The 17,500-nt window shown below is 48.7% G+C and overlaps 1 protein-coding gene across 1 annotated transcript in view; it reads left to right on the top strand.

The window, feature by feature from the left end:
- Positions 1-17,500, top strand: part of prdm16 (PR domain containing 16) — a gene marked incomplete at both ends in the record, with an annotated part of 279,658 nt that overhangs the window by 247,172 nt on the left and 14,986 nt on the right. Inside the window, 7 exons of the mRNA XM_080831771.1 lie at positions 4,381-4,483; positions 7,689-7,890; positions 8,136-8,283; positions 8,912-9,173; positions 10,577-12,269; positions 12,558-12,645; positions 17,494-17,500. The exon at positions 17,494-17,500 is cut by the window's right edge and continues 166 nt beyond it. Coding sequence (XP_080687897.1) covers positions 4,381-4,483; positions 7,689-7,890; positions 8,136-8,283; positions 8,912-9,173; positions 10,577-12,269; positions 12,558-12,645; positions 17,494-17,500 — 2,503 coding nt within the window. The remainder of the gene's footprint in view (positions 1-4,380; positions 4,484-7,688; positions 7,891-8,135; positions 8,284-8,911; positions 9,174-10,576; positions 12,270-12,557; positions 12,646-17,493) is intronic.

Here is a 17,500-nt window from a genome sequence, read left to right as displayed (position 1 = left end):
ATATATAAATGTAAACGTGAAACAGTTGTGTGTGACAGTGATGTGTAGTGTGGTGTCAGACTCATTAAGGAAGTTTCTGGATCTCCAGCTTGTGAAGAGGAGCTTGTTGACCTCTGAACTTACAGTCTCGCTCTCTTGAGTTGCACTTAAGGCGTTTGTCATAACAACCTAAGAACGCAGGGAATCCAGACAGCTCTTCCTGTTCTCTGCCTCTCTCGCTCTCACACACACACACACACACACACACACACACACAGAGAGACAGAGACAGAGGAGGCTGTTTATAGAATGCATTGTCAGTGTGTTCATTGTTTGGTGAGATGCGCACTCTGTGAAGGGATGTGTAGGCCCGAGCCCAGCGGTGACGCGGGAAGCGGACGGGTCATCTGGTCGGAAGCGGACGGGTCATCTGGTCTGTGAGAAGCAGAGGGGACCCAGGGGGGGGGGGGAGGGGGAGCGCTACGGATCACACTGGACTGGACTCAGTCCACCCAGGGATCCATGGAAACAATGACACAGGAAAAACCGAAAGAGAGAGGAGTTAGATGATGAGAGGGTGATGAGGTTTGAGATGTTAGGCAGTAGGAGTAGATGAGCACAGAGCTGTCTCAGACAACACAAGCTCAGGCAACTGCCCCCCCCCCCCCCCCCCCCCCCCTTCTCCCCATCCCATTCTCACTCTGTCTGAAGTCTGACGAGAAGACAGCTCGATGTCGTTCAATCGCACGCAGACACACACACATACACACGCACACGTACACACACACACACACGTACAGACACACAATCGAGATGCACAGATGCACACACTTAGGCATACCAATTACAAATATGCAACACATTTGAATTAGTCATTTTAATAGTAAATGTGTGTGTGAGAGTGTGTGTGTGTGTGTGTGTGTGTGTGTGTGTGTATGTGTGTGTGTGTGTGTGTGTGTGTGTGTCTGTGTCTGTGTGTCTGTGTGTCTGTGTGTGTCTGTGTGTGTGTGTGTGTGAGTGGACAGTGGGGGGATTATGTGGGGCTGTCAGTGATGGATGGAAGGGGCATTTGCCCCCTGCTCCGGTGGCTTGGCTTGGGGGGGGTCAAGATGGGGGGGGGGGTCAAGTCAAGATGGCCCTCCTGGTCCTGTCACATACTCAAAAGATTTACTGTAGAGACGGCTCGGCCCCCACACAATGCCGCGGCTCAAAGAGCCTCTTTACCGCACTCGCAGTAGCGCTCCGCTGTGCGGCAGAAGCGAACGCGAGATGAAAGACAGGCAGACGCTGTTCACTGGCTCAAATTAAACTCAGTCTAGTGAGGACGGAGAGGCAAAGGGGATCCTAATGAATTTCTGACGCTCTGACGTGATTAATTGAATGTACTGTTACGCATAAAAAAGTAGCAGTTGTATCTTTGGTCGTATGTATTATTTGTTTGTGTTTGTCCGTGTATGTGGCTGTGTGCGCGAGTTTTCTTCAACACGAATTTTCCCAGATTATTTTTCGTGGATTTCTATCATCTCCGTACATCTCCGACAGATAAACTCTTAAAGCTTTTTTTGTTTTGATATTTTAGCCAATAATATTTAAAAAAAATGTACACAGTTGCATTTTTTTTATTTCAGGGAGGTGGAAATATCGTAATTTCCTGTTGAGTAATACATGTAATCGTATTTTGATTAATCGTATGTCTCATGAATATAATATTTAATAATGTCAAACAATTCTGTGCTCAATCCAAATAATACGTCGTTTTATAAATGTAATTTTAAATGTCGTTAGTTGTAAATACACTTCATAGTCCAATTGATTAAATCATTCAAACAGTTCAAAATGTCTAACAATAAAGGAACGATCTTAATTATAATCTACAATATTATTAAAGCTTTTCGTCCCTGTTTCTTGGCATCACAAAAATATAATCTGCATCGGTCTCTTTAACAACCATTTTTAAAAATAACTTTACGCTGAGTCTTTTTTCTACTCTTTGATTATGAGTGTTTCGGGTTGACGCAAGTGCCATAGTTTCTCTAAGGGTATAGGGCCCACACAGTGCGCAATCATATTTATGGTTTACATTTGGAGAGTTTAGTAGTTGTGAAGGCAATTCTTTTCCCACGTAGTCCAATGTTTAATGTAGCCGTTTACATCGAAAACGTAAATATGTGAAGGCTTAGTACAAACTGTGTAACACGTATGCTGAAAGATAACAAGTAAAAACAGGTGTAGCGATTTTGTTTACTGTAGCCGAAAGCATAAATGAAAACACGTTGCTCAGCATTCTCACTATCCACACAGGAAAAAGCCCTTCAGTGCGCTGTAATGGCATTGTATCACCCTTGTATTTTTGAAAGTAGCCTAAGTATTTTTTACATGAAAGATACATTTTTCATCAATAATAGATTAATCTAGTGGTCGGAGTGGAGAGGAGAAGCGGGGAGGGGTCTGCTCAGCGGAACCGTCAGTCCCTTGGTTTGAGATAAGTGGCAGGAGGAGTGGCTGCCGGTGAACTGCGGGCGCTCCGAGGGGCGATAGGGAATCACTAATGAGCGAACTCACCTCATCAAAGACGCGCTCGAGCTGACTAGAGAGAATGTGCGCGTGAGAGAGAGAGTGGTGAGTCTCCGTGCGTGTGGTATCTGCGCAAGGAAGAGCTCGGCGCTAGGGACAGAGAGCCAGAGAGGGCGGGAGTGAGAGAGAGAGAGAGACAGACAGATACGAGACTCTGACCGCCGCGAAGCCGTGGGGCCCAGCCTGCCTCGAGCCGTGTCTCGAGCCAGTGTATTGATACTATGGGTTGTGTGGTGAACTCCACCGGGACAGAACTGCTCTTGCAACTGGAGGCGCTCAGATCTGCCGCTACTCAACTTCCCCAACTCTACCAACTCACGGAAAACGAAAAGGTCAGACAAGCCATAACATCCTCTGCGAGCTCTTAAATTTAGTCTGCGATAATAATAATAATAATAATAATAATAATAATAATGACTTGTTTGTTGTTTTGTGTAAACAAAGTCAGGTGACTGTTGTACCGGCATCCCGGGGCCTGCAGTAGTTTAGTTACACGCTTCTAGGTTGTCACAACATAAGGCCGATAAAAGTCTCGGATGAAGTTTGTTCTTTCCTAGTATGCCTCTCTCCCTCTCTCTAACTCTCTCTCTCTCTCTCTCTCTCTCTCTCAAACACAAACACGCACACACACAATCAGCCGCTAACTCTCACACATTCTCTCTGCCATTCTATCTGTGTCTCTATTGTGTCGTTGAATGACCGCTTGTTAGTTGGCGTGGAGCGCCCCCTTGAGGCTATATATTGAATTAAGGCTTTGCATCCTAATGTTTCGTGATTGTTCTTGCTAAAATGCATCTTCACTGTTTCGTTGGTTAAACATACAATTGCAGCCATAAATTGAGAATTCCATGATCACGATTCAAAATAGTATTCATACGGGATAATAATGATTACGTTTGGACAATTTATTTTCCATCACCTAAACCTACAGCCTTATTTAACCTGTCAATACTGTTGAATGCTTTAAAAATGTTTGATTTGATTGAATTGTTTGCAACATAATTCAATGGATTGTAACCTGTTATTCTCCTTGTCGCGAAACGGGTTCTGTTTTTGTAACCAACTGAAAAGGAGCCAGCACATGTCATTTTAATGTGTGATAGGACTATCACATCTGATTCCGTAAACATCAACATTCTGTGAGGTCTACGGTCAAATATGCTACTGAAATGGACACACTGCTTAGAGACTGAGTTAACGTCTGCAAAAAGCCCGACCCCAAAGGATTCGTGCTCGGTGGAATATTACATGTTGTCTGGTTAATGTTCGGCCAAATTGTGGAATGCCAAATGTATGTCATATACAAATGAAAGTAAAACGTCTGCACAGTGAGCGAATTTTGCTATAAGGCTAGTTTATTGTTGTTCACTCATTTTATTTGTTGTTCACTCATTTACAAATTCACAAATAGGAGAAGCATTTTTTTTATATATTCCCCTGAACATATTGCCGTCTCCATATTGAAGAAAGAGGATTTATCCGAGAACAAAAAATGGAACAAAATTGTATCATTGGAAGTATTTACACTGACGTATCAATATAAGTTTCATCCGGAATGTAATTCCAGTAACGAATAAAAATAATGAAAAATAAAAACACCCGAGGTTCTCAAGTAGGAATAGAGATGGACTCAAATACATTTTATTCACCAAGAAGGATAATTATGTATAATTAGGAATTTCTGCAAATAACTACAACAACAGCAAATGATAATAATAACAATAATAATAATAATCCACAAATGGTTTCCTTGCGTTGAACGTTTCCATGTTTGCATTAAACTCAATGTGTCTTTTTCTTTCTCATTTTTTGTCTCCTCCATTGTAGATCTATTATAAAGCCATCAGAGATATCGAGGTCGGGGAGGAGCTGCTGGTGTATATGAAGGACGGCGTTTTTCCGGAAGGTTCCATGGCCCCGAACCTGGAAGGTGAGATGAATACATGTCAGTACAATTTTTTACTATTCCAAACGAGTGCTGATGTACCTCCGTGTGCGTCAGATCTTTGCCAACACACTGCCCTCGAAATGGTAATTTCTCAGGAAGGTGAAAATAGCGTAACACTATTCCCTTTTTAACAGATTTAGGGTGTTGTTTTCCAGGAGTTCAAATAGCCTTGGTCGGTTAAACGTTGGTAGTTGTGTTTATGCATTCGAATTCAGGCCTTGTCGGACTGAAACGGTATGTGCCAAAGACTGAAGAAAATATTTAGAGCCACAGCCAGCCGCCTGTTTTAGGTCAATCGTGCTTTCGTATCGACGTGCAATACCTCAGTCTAAATAGACGATGCATTTATTTAACAAATTGATGTGCGAATTAAATCGCAATGGAGGTGAATGACTGAGTAACCGCGGTGGTCAGTTATTGGCAAGGGCAACTTTAAATCATTTTTATAGCGTTCGCCAATTATTTATTGATTTCATAAAGGAATCTTGCAATTTTCAAAATGGTAAACGCAGTCTTTTCTGTCAAGACCCACAGTGACCTTAACGATTTTGATGAAAACACAAAGTATAGACTTTCTGCTGGGCTGGGAGCAAAATCATGTCGTGGATACATAGAGGGCCAGACGTTAGTGGACACCATAATTAAATCATGTTCCAGATAGTGTTCATTCTCTGCTGGAGGATGGTGGCTAGCGTAGGAGAAACAGTGATCTGGTTTCAGTAAGGGTGGTTGTCAGGTACACTGTTGTGTTGTGTTTTCCTTGATTTGGGTTGACGAGGGAGAGAGGTCATGATTATGTGGACTTGTCATGGACTATAAAGAAGAACCCCGCCAGCTTGAGGTACTTGCCGACCCCAGACATTTGGAAATATTCATATAATATTTGCTCTAAAAGATATATACCCTCAGACCCCTCAGATGCAGAGAGACTGAGAGGGAAAGAGAGAGAGAGAGGGAGAGAGAGAGAGAGAGAAGGAGAGGGAGAGAGAGAGGGACCTCTCTTCTCTGAGTGAGGATTTGGTAAGGGTGAAGAGGGGACTTCCATGTCTTTTCATGAGACATACTGAGAAAGAATGGCAGACAGGCAGACAGACAGAGAGAGAAAGAGAGAGGGAGAGTTGGTCTTTTCTCTCCTTTCCCCGCGGCTTATCGGTGCTGGAATTTGGAGTGGAGCTTGAGGAGCCTCCTGAGACCTCGCCCATGCTCACAGATTAACTGCTAAACTGCACATAATTGTGTTCCCCCCACTTCTGCGAGAGGGCTATTAGTCTCTCCTTTCTTTCTTCTCTCCCTCTCTTTCCCCCCCCCCTCTCTCTCTCCCTCTCTCTCTCTATCCCTCTCTTGCGTTCCACCTCTCGCTCCCTCTCTCCAAGTATCCTGCATTCCTGTCCGTCTTGAGTGGGGGCTGATGGAACAGAAAGATAATGTGGCAAAATCATTTTTATTCAGCCCCCTCTTCTCTCTCTCTCTCTCTCTCTCTCTCTCTTTCTCTCTCCCTTTCTCCCTCTCTCTCCCCAGCTGCATTCCCCCCTTCGCTATCACCCTTAGCAGTCAGCCAGAACTGTAATGGCTGCTGACTTCCAAACGATGCCTTAGTTGCGCCGCATTTTTAGACTTCACATTTAAAAGAAAAAAAAAAACAGATCATTACGCCACATGACCTAAAACCTTTCTGTTTTCCCTCCTGCCATCTCTCCCTCTCATTCCTTCTTTCTTTCTTTCCCTCATTTGCTTTCTCCACTCCACCGCCCCCCCACTACACACACACACACCCACACCTCCCATTTTTATGGAACAGACTGGAAGTGTTATAAGGCATGTCATGAAGGCTCCATAAGTGCTGCGTAACATGTTTTTGGCGTGGAGTTTTGGCTGCTTCTGAAAGATGGGCTGGTGGTGGCGGGGGTAGGATGGCTGCCGGCGGCCGCGGTGGGTCTCTAAGAGGGGAACGGAACATTAGCTCCCGCTGCTCTGGTCAAGGTGCTCCATAGCCCATGTGCACTACATGGACGGTGACCCTATAGGAGAGTGCGAGAGAGAGAGAGAGACAAAGAGAGAGAGAGAGAAAGACTCTGTGTGTGTGTGTGTGTGTGTGTGTGTGTGTGTGTGTGTTTGCGTTTCTGATGTTTGGAGGCAACGGGTTTAATGCTTCACCAAGGATTTGACGGGCTGAGGTCCAGACATGTGGGGGTCACCCCCCCCCCCCCCCCCTCTACTCAAATGTCCCCCCCCATAAGTAAGCTGTGTCTGTATGGGTGTTAGGAGGTTAGACTAGGGGGGTGGGGGCAGCCATCCTCCCACTCAACTGTAAAAGCCATAAGTCAGCACTGCTTGTTGGGCTTGGCACCGGTTAGAGAATACCGCCTTTAGAAAAGCCTCTTCTCCTCCCCTCCACCCCCCTTTCTTCTTTTATTCGTTTGACCTTGGTCATTAAAAAATACTGCGCAGGAAAAACAAAGGGCCGTCCAGGCTGCCCGTGAGGATGAGGTGGCCCCGTGCTCTGGGTGTGTGCGGTCAGTACAGCACAGTGCAGCGCGGCGCAGCTGAAGCCATTCGCTTACGTGTGTGTGTGTGTGTGTGTGTGTGTGTGTGTGTGTGTGTGTGTGTGTGTGTGCTGGAGCCATTGGCTGCCTTTGGGTCATTAGTGGCGCGCAGTGAAAGCCTGACCTGCTGGCTTCATAGATTTAATCATCATTATTATTATTTCTGTCTGCTGATGATGTTTGGTGTGTGTGTGTGTGTGTGTGTGTGTGTGTGTGTGTGTGTGTGTGTGTGTGTGTGTGTGTGTGTGTGTGTTTGTGTGTGTGGCCGCATGCAAGGTAGCGTGGCAGACACGGCCTTGAAAGAAAGGTTCTTCTGAGTGCATTTGAGTCATTTGAAAAGATTAAAAGCAATTTGTCTCTGGAAAATATTTGTGTTACCCTTACTTCCTGACTGTTGATGACTTGCAGTTGCCTGCTTACGTTTCTTTTTATATTCTTTCAGCATGATTATGGTCCATTTGATTTACAAATTTTAAAATGCTGAATGCTGAAATCATGAATCACAGCTGTATATTTGTATTTATATGTATTGATAATTAATATGCCACTATACAGTGTAAATAGATGGACATTGGTGGTATGGTTATGTTAACAGATGTGTCTCTGTTTGTTTGTTTGTTTGTTTGTTTGTTTGTGTTGGTCAGACGAGCACATGTACCGCTGTGAGGAGTGCGACGAGCTGTTCAACTCGGGCGTGGAGCTGCGTCGGCACCAGAAGTACCAGTGCGGCAGCGCCTCGTCTCTCTTCGACACGCTCAGCGGCGACGACTTCAAGCAGGAGAAGGACGACGACGAGACCGTCCACGAGTGCAAGGACTGCGAGAAAGTCTTTCCCAGCGAGTACAGGTGTGTGTAGTGGACACACACACACACACACACACACACACACACACAGACCAATACGTATGGCATTGAGTTAGATATATTATGAGGGTTTATTAGTTTTCATTAATAATAGAACACATTGATGACCAAGGCACTGCATTTAGTAATGTTTATCTCTTTCTCTGTCCCTGTTTGTGTGTGTGTGTGTTGTGTGTGTGTGTGTGTGTGTGTGTGTGTGTGTGTGTGTGTGTGTGTGTGTCTCCCAGTCTGGGCCAGCATATGATTGTGCACACAGAGGAGAGGGAGTATAAGTGTGACCAGTGCCCCAAGGCCTTCAACTGGAAGTCCAACCTCATACGGCACCAGATGTCACACGACAGTGGCAAGCGCTTCGAATGTGAAAACTGTGATAAGGTACGGAGCCAGTTACCATGACAACACATGCAAGCACTGACACTTCCTGAATGCCTTTTAGAATGCTGAAAAGAGTTTTAAGTAGAACGATCATTACTGTTATTTCTGTGATCATTATAGCAGTCTGTCACATGCAGAGTTTCTGTATTACTGAGTGTTTTTATCAGTTTAGCTAACCAAATGAAAACAACAAGTGATAGCATTTATGTGTGCATGCTTCCCATTTGAGGTGCATAAACAGTGTCCTAGTCTACAAAGTGTCCTAGTCTACAAAGTGTCTTAGTCTACAAAGTGTACTAGTCTACAAAGTGTACTAGTCTACAAAGTGTCTTAGTCTACAAAGTGTCATAGCCTACAAAGTGTCATAGTCTACAAACTGTCATAGTCTACAAAGTGTCCTAGTCTACAAACTGTCCTAGTCTACAAAGTGTCATAGTCTACAAAGTGTCCTAGTCTACAAAGTGTCCTAGTCTGCAAAGTGTCCTAGTCTACAAAGTGTCCTAGTCTACAAAGTGTCATAGTCTACGTAGTGTCATAGCCTACAAAGTCATGCTTCATTTTTGTGTTTACTTCTACCTTCTCTAATTTCAAATTATAGATCCCTAACCGTGCCCTCTCACCTGCGCAGGTGTTCACAGACCCCAGTAACCTGCAGCGCCACATCCGCTCTCAGCACGTAGGCGCGCGTGCCCACACGTGCCCCGAGTGTGGCAAGACCTTCGCCACGTCGTCGGGCCTCAAGCAGCACAAGCACATTCACAGCAGTGTCAAACCGTTCATCTGTAAGTCTCCACCATCAGCATCCTCTCTAAGATATCATTTCCCGTGTCCAAAGGCCTCCAGTCTTTCCTCCTCAAACTCCCACGACAGTGACCTCTGTCGTGTTATAGGTCAGAGCAATCCTCAATGCAATTCTAGAGCAATTACTTTCTTACTTTTCTGTTGATTTTTTTTTTTTGTTCTTGCTTTCCACCCCCCCCCCCCCCCCCCACCCTTCTTTTTGTTGTCTTCAGTTTGCTTTTGTTTATTGTTTTCATTTGTTTGCCATTGTTCTTAATTTGTTTTGGTCGCCTTTTGCCCCCTCCCTCATCCTCCTCCTCCCCTCTTTCTTTGTGTTCCTCTTCTGTCCATCTTCATCACTTCTTCCTCCTTTTCCTTGTTCCTGGTTTAAGCCTTGGTTCTTAACACCTCCCACTCTATCCTTTGTTGATTTTGCTTGCTTGTGTGTGTGTGTGTGTGTGTGTGTGTGTGTGTGTGTGTGTGTGTGAGTGTGTGTGTCTGTGTGTGTGTGTGTGTGTGTGTGTGTGTGTGTGTGTGTGTGTGTGTGTGAGAGTGTGTGTGTGTGTGTGTGTGTGTGTGTGTGTGAGAGTGTGTGTGTGTGTGTGTGTGTGTGTGTGTGTGTGTGTGTGTGTGTGTGTGTGCTTACTTTCTTGAGGGCCTCTAACTCCTTTTCTATGGCTCGGGCAGATTTGACATGTAAAGGTAAATGTCTCTGTCGCAGCTGATCCTGTATGATGGATGCTGAATCGATGCCATCTTCCTCTCTCTCTCATCCCCTCGCTCCCTGCTTCCCTCTCTTCCCTCTCTTCTCTCTCTTCCCTCTCTTCTCTCTCTTCCCTCTCTTCCCTCTCTTCTCTCGCTTTCTTACTACTTTTACGCTTTCTTTTTATTACCTGCTCTCTGCACTCTCACATGTTTGGTGTGACATATATGCATGCATATGTTTATATCCATGCATATGTGTTCTGATGTATGCATACTCCAAAGCAAATGTAGTTATGATTTTTTTACCCTTTGATTATTTTAATAATTAAATTTAATAATAATTTAATTTAATTTGCTAATGTTGTAAAAGTGTGTAATAGCAAATAACAGTGTCAGCTGGTTTTCTGTTCTATAGACTGACTAAGCCTTAGATTAGCCAGGAGCTAAGTGCCAAGCTAAGTGACAGTGCTAAATGCTAAGCTAAGTGACAGTGCTAAGCTAAGTGTCTGAGTGAGTTAGAGCTTTGAATGAGAAACAGACTGTGCATGCTACAGTTCTAGAGTGATATCAGTGATACAGTGATATGTTATCATGTGATGTGTTCATGTATCACTTGTTGATGAAGCTTAGGAGGTTGGGATTCGTTTGATGAGATGGAACTAACCGTAAGCGCTCCTGCTTTCTCTCCTCTCCACTCCTCTCCTCTCTTCTCCTCTCCTCTCCTCTCCTCTCCTCTCCTCTCCTCTCCTCTCCTCTCCTCTCTTCTCCTCCTCCTCTCCTCTCTTCTGCTGGCTTTGTCTCCTCCCAGGTGAAGTGTGTCACAAGTCGTACACACAGTTCTCCAACCTGTGTCGGCACAAGCGCATGCACGCCGACTGCCGCACGCAGATCAAGTGCAAGGACTGCGGCCAGATGTTCAGCACCACCTCCTCGCTCAACAAGCACCGGCGCTTCTGTGAGGGCAAGAACCACTACACCCCGGGGGGCATGTTCTCCTCCGGCATCCCCCTCAGCTCCAGCCCCATCATGCCCAAGGCCAAGCTCCACCCGGGCCTCAACCACGCCGGCCTGAACTTCGGAGACTACTTCCCGTCCCGGGCCCACCACGGCGGGCTCTCCTTCTCCCAGACGCCCCCGGCCTTCTCCGCACTGGCGCACGGCTTCCCGGGCATCTTCCCCCCGTCGCTGTACCCCCGGCCCCCTCTGCTGCCCCCGAGCTCCCTGCTGAAACACATGGGCGGCGGGCACCACGACGGCAAGCTGCCGCGGAGCCCGCTGGACGGCAACCCGCTCTCGCTGGTCAATTCCCTGAGCAACAGCGCCGCCGCCGCCGGCAACGGCACCGGCAACAACGGGGAGGAGCGCGAGGGCAAACACGAGCTGGCGTTGTTCCCCGGCGAGGGCAAGGCCAAGGGCAAGCTGAGCGACGCGTCGGACGCCAGCGACCTGGAGGACGTGAACACCACCAGCGGCACGGACCTGGACACCACCACGGGCGAGAACACGGCGTCGGGCTCGGAGCTGGACAGCGACGCGGAGGAGAGCGAGCGCGAGCGCGAGAAGAGAGAGCGACGCAGGCAGCAGCGCCAACAGCAACAGCAGCAGGAGGCGGAGCAGAGGGCCGCGGGAGGGGGAGGAGGAGGGGCCAAGCAGGACGACCTCAGCAACAACAGCTCATTGGCCGTGCCCGGCTCCACCCACCCGGCCCCCTGTGCGGAGCGTCCATTCCTGGCGCAGCACTCCTTCTTCCCGCCCCCGGACGAGCAGGCTCTGCCCCCGACCGGCGCCACCACCGACTCCATCAAAGCCATCGCCTCCATCGCGGAGAAGTACTTCGGGCCGGGCCTGATGGGCCTGCAGGAGAAGAAGATGGGCTCGCTGCCCTACCACTCCATGTTCCCCTTCCAGTTCCTGCCCAACTTCCCGCACTCGCTCTACCCGTTCGCCGACCGCGCGCTCAACCCAAACATGTTCTTCAAGGCCGAGCCCAAGTCGCCCCGCGAACAGCAACAACAACAACAGCAGCAACTGCTGCAGAAGATGGGCGCGGCCTCTGGTGCCGGGGCCCCTCCCACCACCCCGGGGGCCGGAGCCGAGTCTCCCTTCGACCTCACGACCAAGCCCAAGGAGGTGAAGCCCGCGGGCCCGCCCCCTGTGAGCAAGGCGGCCCCGCCCAGCAGCACGCCCCTCCTCTCGGGGGAGGAGCAGCCTCTGGACCTGAGCATCGGCAGCCGCAGCCGCGCCAGCCACAACGGAGGCACGGCGCCCCCTAGCGACCAGCGCAAGAACCACATGTACGGCAGCAGCAACAGCAGCGGCGGCGGCGGCAGCAGTGGAGGTGGAGGAGGAGGGAAACACCCCAGCAAGGACGAGCTCCAGGGTCCCGGCCAATCACAGGGCCTCCACCAGCACCCCCTGCCCCAGCACCAGGCCCCCCCACCCCAGCAGCCCTCCCTCCACTACGCCAAGCCCTCGCCCTTCTTCATGGACCCAATCTACAGGTATTTCAACACGACTAGGTTTGTGCCTCTAATCATATCAACTGTGATGAGTTGGGTTCAGTTAAGGCTGGGTTAAGTTGAGCTGAGGTTGAGTTTCAGTTGAGCTGAGTTTGAGTTGAATTGGGTTGAATTGATTTTAGCAGAGTTGACCTTAGTTTTACTTTTGAGTTTTAGAATTGAGATGAGTTGAGTTCACTGACTTTGAAATGAACTGAGTTGGCTTTCCTGTGTGATGAGTGAATGAACTTTGACCTCCGCTCGTACGTAACCCTTGGTGTTGCTGTCCAGCAGGGTGGAGAAGAGGAAGCTGATGGACCCTGTGAGTGCACTGAAGGAGAAGTACCTGCGGCCCTCACCCCTGCTCTTCCACCCTCAGGTAACACACTCACACGCACACACACACACACACACACACAAAACACGCACACTCACACACACACACACACACAAAACACACACAAAACACACACTCACCCAGCCTCCAGGTAAATCACACACATGCACACACACTAACACTAACTCTCACTGTCACACTCTCACACACACACACACACACATACCGACACACACACACACACACACACACACACACACTCACCCAGCCTCCAGGTAAATCACACACACGCACACACACTAACACTAACTCTCACTGTCACACACTCACACAGACTCACAAGCATTCTCTCGAGCAGACACACACACACATATGCTTTCACACAGGGGATCCCATTACACTGCCATTTACTTGTCCTCCTGTGTGCTTATGATATTTACCATCACATTCATTTATAGGGGCTGTTCTCAGTGCTCACTGGAAATGAATAGCACATGGGTCTGGGTGCGAGGAGGACAGGGCCATGATGATTTACTCTCACTCCCTCTGTCCACCGCTCCCTCTCTCTCTCTCTCTTTTTCCCTCCCTCTCTCTCTCTGTCTCTCTATCTCTCCCTCTCTCTATCTCATTCTCTCTCTCCATCTCTCTCTCCCTCTCCCTCTCCCTCTCCCTCTGTCTCTCTCTCATCTCACTCAGCATCTCTCCTTATCTCTCTCTCCCTCTCTCTCCCCATCTCTCTCTCTTCGTCTCTCTCTCCCTCTCTCTCCATCTCACTCTCTGTCTCTCTCCATCTCCCTCTCCCTCTCCCTCTCCCTCTCTGTCTCTCTCTCATATCACTCTGCATCTCTCCTTATCTCTCTCTCCCTCTCTCCGTCTCTCTCTCCCTCTCTCTCCATCTCACTCTCTGTCTCTCCCTATCTCTCTCTCCGTCTCTCTCTCCCTCTGTCTCTCCCTATCTCTCTCTTTCCCTCTGGGCCCCTGAGAGAGAAACTAACCCAGTGCAGGTCTAAACTCTATATTCCCAGCATTCAGTGCCTCACTGCTCCAAGCAGCAGCCACACACACACACACACACACACACACACACCGCAGTCACATGCTCCAAACAGCATCCACACACACACAACAGCCCCACACACACACACAGCAGCCACCCACACACAAATAAAAAAATGTTGGCCAAAAAAGCCATGGTTCACAGCATTATCTCTGAGTCTTTGAAAAGCATCTCAGCACCTCCCTCCTCCCCTCCCTCCTCCCTCCCTCCTCCCTATGCGGCGGATTGTTTGTGTGGCCTGTGCAGCCCCAATTCCCACCTTTGAGCTCCGATAACAATGATGATAGCATTATTAATAATGACCTTTTCGAGCCGCGCCACTTCGCTCAGCTCCGCTCGGCTCTGCTGTCCCACGCGGGCCTAAACTTAGCCGCGGCATTGTTTCCCCCCCCCCCCCCCCTCGCTGCCGCTGCGGAGCGCGCCGCTAATAACTTCCCGTGCCGTTTCTCCCCTGGCCGGCCAGATAATGTCGCCGCGTCCATCAGCCGCTTCCTGTGTTTGTGTCCAGCAGAATGGTCCCTCTGGTTGGGAACCGTGCTATCTGACCTGGAGATCGGGGGTTCCTATCAATGGTGCTCAGCAACAACTCAGCAGCAGTCCTCTCTCCCTGAACACACACACACACACACACACACACACACACACACACACACACACACACACACCACCTCTCATTTGGCCTACTGGGTGGCATAGGGAGAGCTGGCATTCCTGAGGTCTTCGTGGGTGAGCGCTGTAGTGTAGATATGAAGATCCAGACGCTGCGCTGTGCTTGTGTTTGTGTTTGTGTTTGTGTTTGTGCTTGTTTTTGTGTTTGTGTTTGTGTTTACTGGATTCATTCTTGGCTTCCTTCCTTCTCCTGAGGCCTCCGCAACCTTCACTACGCTCTGTATGTATGTGAGTGTGTGTGTCTGTGTGTGTGTGTGTACGTGTGTACGTGTGTGTGAGTGTCCTTGTGTGCAAGCACAGATCTGAATTCCTCAGACAGATAGGAAACCAGAGAACTATCTATATCTCCTGGGAGGAAGCATCTTTGTGAGTGGAGCTGTTGTTTGTGTGCAGACAGGGGAGAGGAGTATTAGAGTGCAACGGATTCAGTCAGAGTACTGCCAGTACTGACCTCACCTTTAAAAATCAGAGTACTGTCAATGTGATCTCACTCTTGAGTCAGAGTACTGTCAGTGTGATCGGAGTACTGGCAGTGTGATCTCACTCTTCAATCAGAGTACTGTCAGTATTGACCTCACTCTTCAGTCAGAGTATAGTCAGTGTGATCTCACTCTTCAGAATCAGAGTACTGGCAGTGTGATCTCACTCTTCAGAATCAGAGTACTGGCAGTGTGATCTCACTCTTCAGAATCAGAGTACTGTCAGTGTGATCTCACTCTTCAGAATCAGAGTACTGTCAGTGTGATCTCACTCTTCAGAATCAGAGTACTGCCAGTACTGATCTCACTCTTCAGAATCTGAGTACTGTCAATGTGATCTCACTCTTCAGAATCAGAGTACTGTCAGTGTGACCTCACTCTTCAGAATCAGAGTACTGTCAGTGTGATCTCACTCTTCAGAATCAGAGTACTGGCAGTGTGATCTCACTCTTCAGAATCAGAGTACTGGCAGTGTGATCTCACTCTTCAGAATCAGAGTGCTGGCAGTGTGATCTCACTCTTCAGAATCAGAGTATAGTCAGTGTGATCTCACTCTTCAGAATCAGAGTATAGTCAGTGTGATCTCACTCTTCAATCAGAGTACTGTCAGTGTGACCTCACTATTCAGAATCAGAGTATAGTCATTGTGACCTCACTCTTCAGAATCAGAGTACTGTCAGTGTGATCTCACTCTTCAGAATCAGATTACTGGCAGTGTGATCTCACTGTTGTGAATGGCCTGGAAGTCCTCCTGCCGCTCCCTGATTGGTTACCTGTGTTTCTATGAGAGGAAGCTTGTAATGTCACAGCGATGGCGAAGAGGCCGACGCCCCCCGATCCCAAGCTCTCCTCCGCCAAACAACAATGGCGTGGCCCAAATCGGTCCGATGACGGAACTGCGGTACCGCTGCCACTAGACCCCAGCGCGGCGACGAATGACTTGAGCCAGTGTGTCTGTCTCCATGTCTCTGCCCCAGGAAGGACGTGAGCGGTGGGGGTGGGGGATGAGAGGCACGCAGTAGAGCCTTTGTTCTGGGCGCGATCCGGGACACTGTATCAGCCAGGGCTATCTCAAACTATATTGTGTTCAGGGAGCCGGTTGAGGGGGTGGGGGGGCTGTGAATGACCCAGTGAGGTGCTTCACTCAGGGCCCCAGGGGGGGTGGACTGCATGGAGTTACGGACAGTAGCGCCAGGAGGAGGGTGGGGGCGTGAGGGGGAGGGTGGGGGCGTGGGGGGGAGGACGGGGGGGGCGTGAGGGGCAGAGTGGTGACTGTAAACGTGCCACAGGTCAGTGGGGTGACTCTGAACAGGACAATCGAGACACGACCTCCTGATAGACAACTTCCTCTCTCTCCCCCCTCCATTCTCTCACTCTTGCTCCCTCTCCTCTCTCTCTTCCCCTCCCTCTCTCTCTTTCTCTCTGTCTCTCTGTCTCCTGTGAGCATTTTTTTCCGTCCCATTCAGCGCTGGTGCGGTGCGAGTCGAACTGGAGCCAGTAGGCGGCATTGTGTTGGGCAGGTATCCGGCTCCTCGCTCTCTGGAGGCAAACTCCACCATGACCCGACACTCCACACACTCACTCCATGTGTGTGAATGTGTGTGTGTGTGTGTGTGTGTGTGTGTGTTTGTCCTCTCTGGCTTTATATGTATGCCTGTGTGTGTGTGTGTGTCTCATTCTTTCTCGGAAATGCCAGGCCATTGTGTGTTGAGCTCTCGCTAGCGACCGCCGCATCCTCTGCCAAGCTGAAGTGGAGCAGTTGGCCTCTTCTAACTCCCCCTGAGCTGGGAGCCGTGTGCTGAGTGCTACTGCTGCTGCCACCGCTGCTCTCTCTGACCCATACCTCAGCGCTGTCACCTCCAGACCATCAGGGTCACCATCAGGGTCAGCGTCAGGGACACCATGACTCAGACCCAGGGCTTGGTGTCACCTGATCGGGCCCCCTGCCTCTCACAGAGGCCCCTCTCTGACTGAGTCCCATAGAGTCACCTCAGCAGGGCTGGGCAGAGGAGAACGTGGGGCTTTGTTGAAGTACGGGAACCTGGTGCACACTGTAAACCCGAACAAGTTCAGAGAACTCAAAACTTTTGATGTAACCGATTACATGAGAAATTTTTTTAAGTAAACTTAACTCAATTATACATGACGGAATGAAAATGTATTATTTTTGAGTTAAGTTTACTTAAAAAAAATAATATATGTACTCAAATTTTCTTATGTAATCGGTTACATCAAAAGTTTTGAGTTCTCTGAACTTGTTCGGGTTTACAGTGCAGGATATGAGCTCACGCGTGAAATATAGATGAGCTCCGTCCTCGCGCACAGACAGGCAGATGGGCAGATAGAAAAACGGACTGATACAGGACAGGGAGACAGATAGAGACAGATAGACAGATGCAGGTCAGGATGTGGTCAGACAGACAGGTCAGCAGGTAGACTCAGGACTACACGTAGAGAGACAGACAAACACATAGAAACAATCAGGCAAAACACACATACAGACAGACAGGTACATATACACATGCAGTCAATCATACATACATGCGTATAAGAACTTATAAGAGGGTAGAAGCTTATGGAACTTCTAGACATAGAGTATATAATAGGAGGGTAGAAGTGTATAGAAGTGTCTCTCTCTCCTCCCTGCTAACCTCTGACCCCTCTGTCTGTCTGTCTGTCTTCCAGATGTCTG

This window comes from Sprattus sprattus, assembly GCF_963457725.1.
Source record: "Sprattus sprattus genome assembly, chromosome: 2".
In the NCBI taxonomy this organism is placed as follows: domain Eukaryota; kingdom Metazoa; phylum Chordata; class Actinopteri; order Clupeiformes; family Clupeidae; genus Sprattus; species Sprattus sprattus.
The sequence above is the reverse complement of the archived record's forward strand: the minus strand, read 5'-3'. Positions and strand labels throughout refer to the sequence as shown.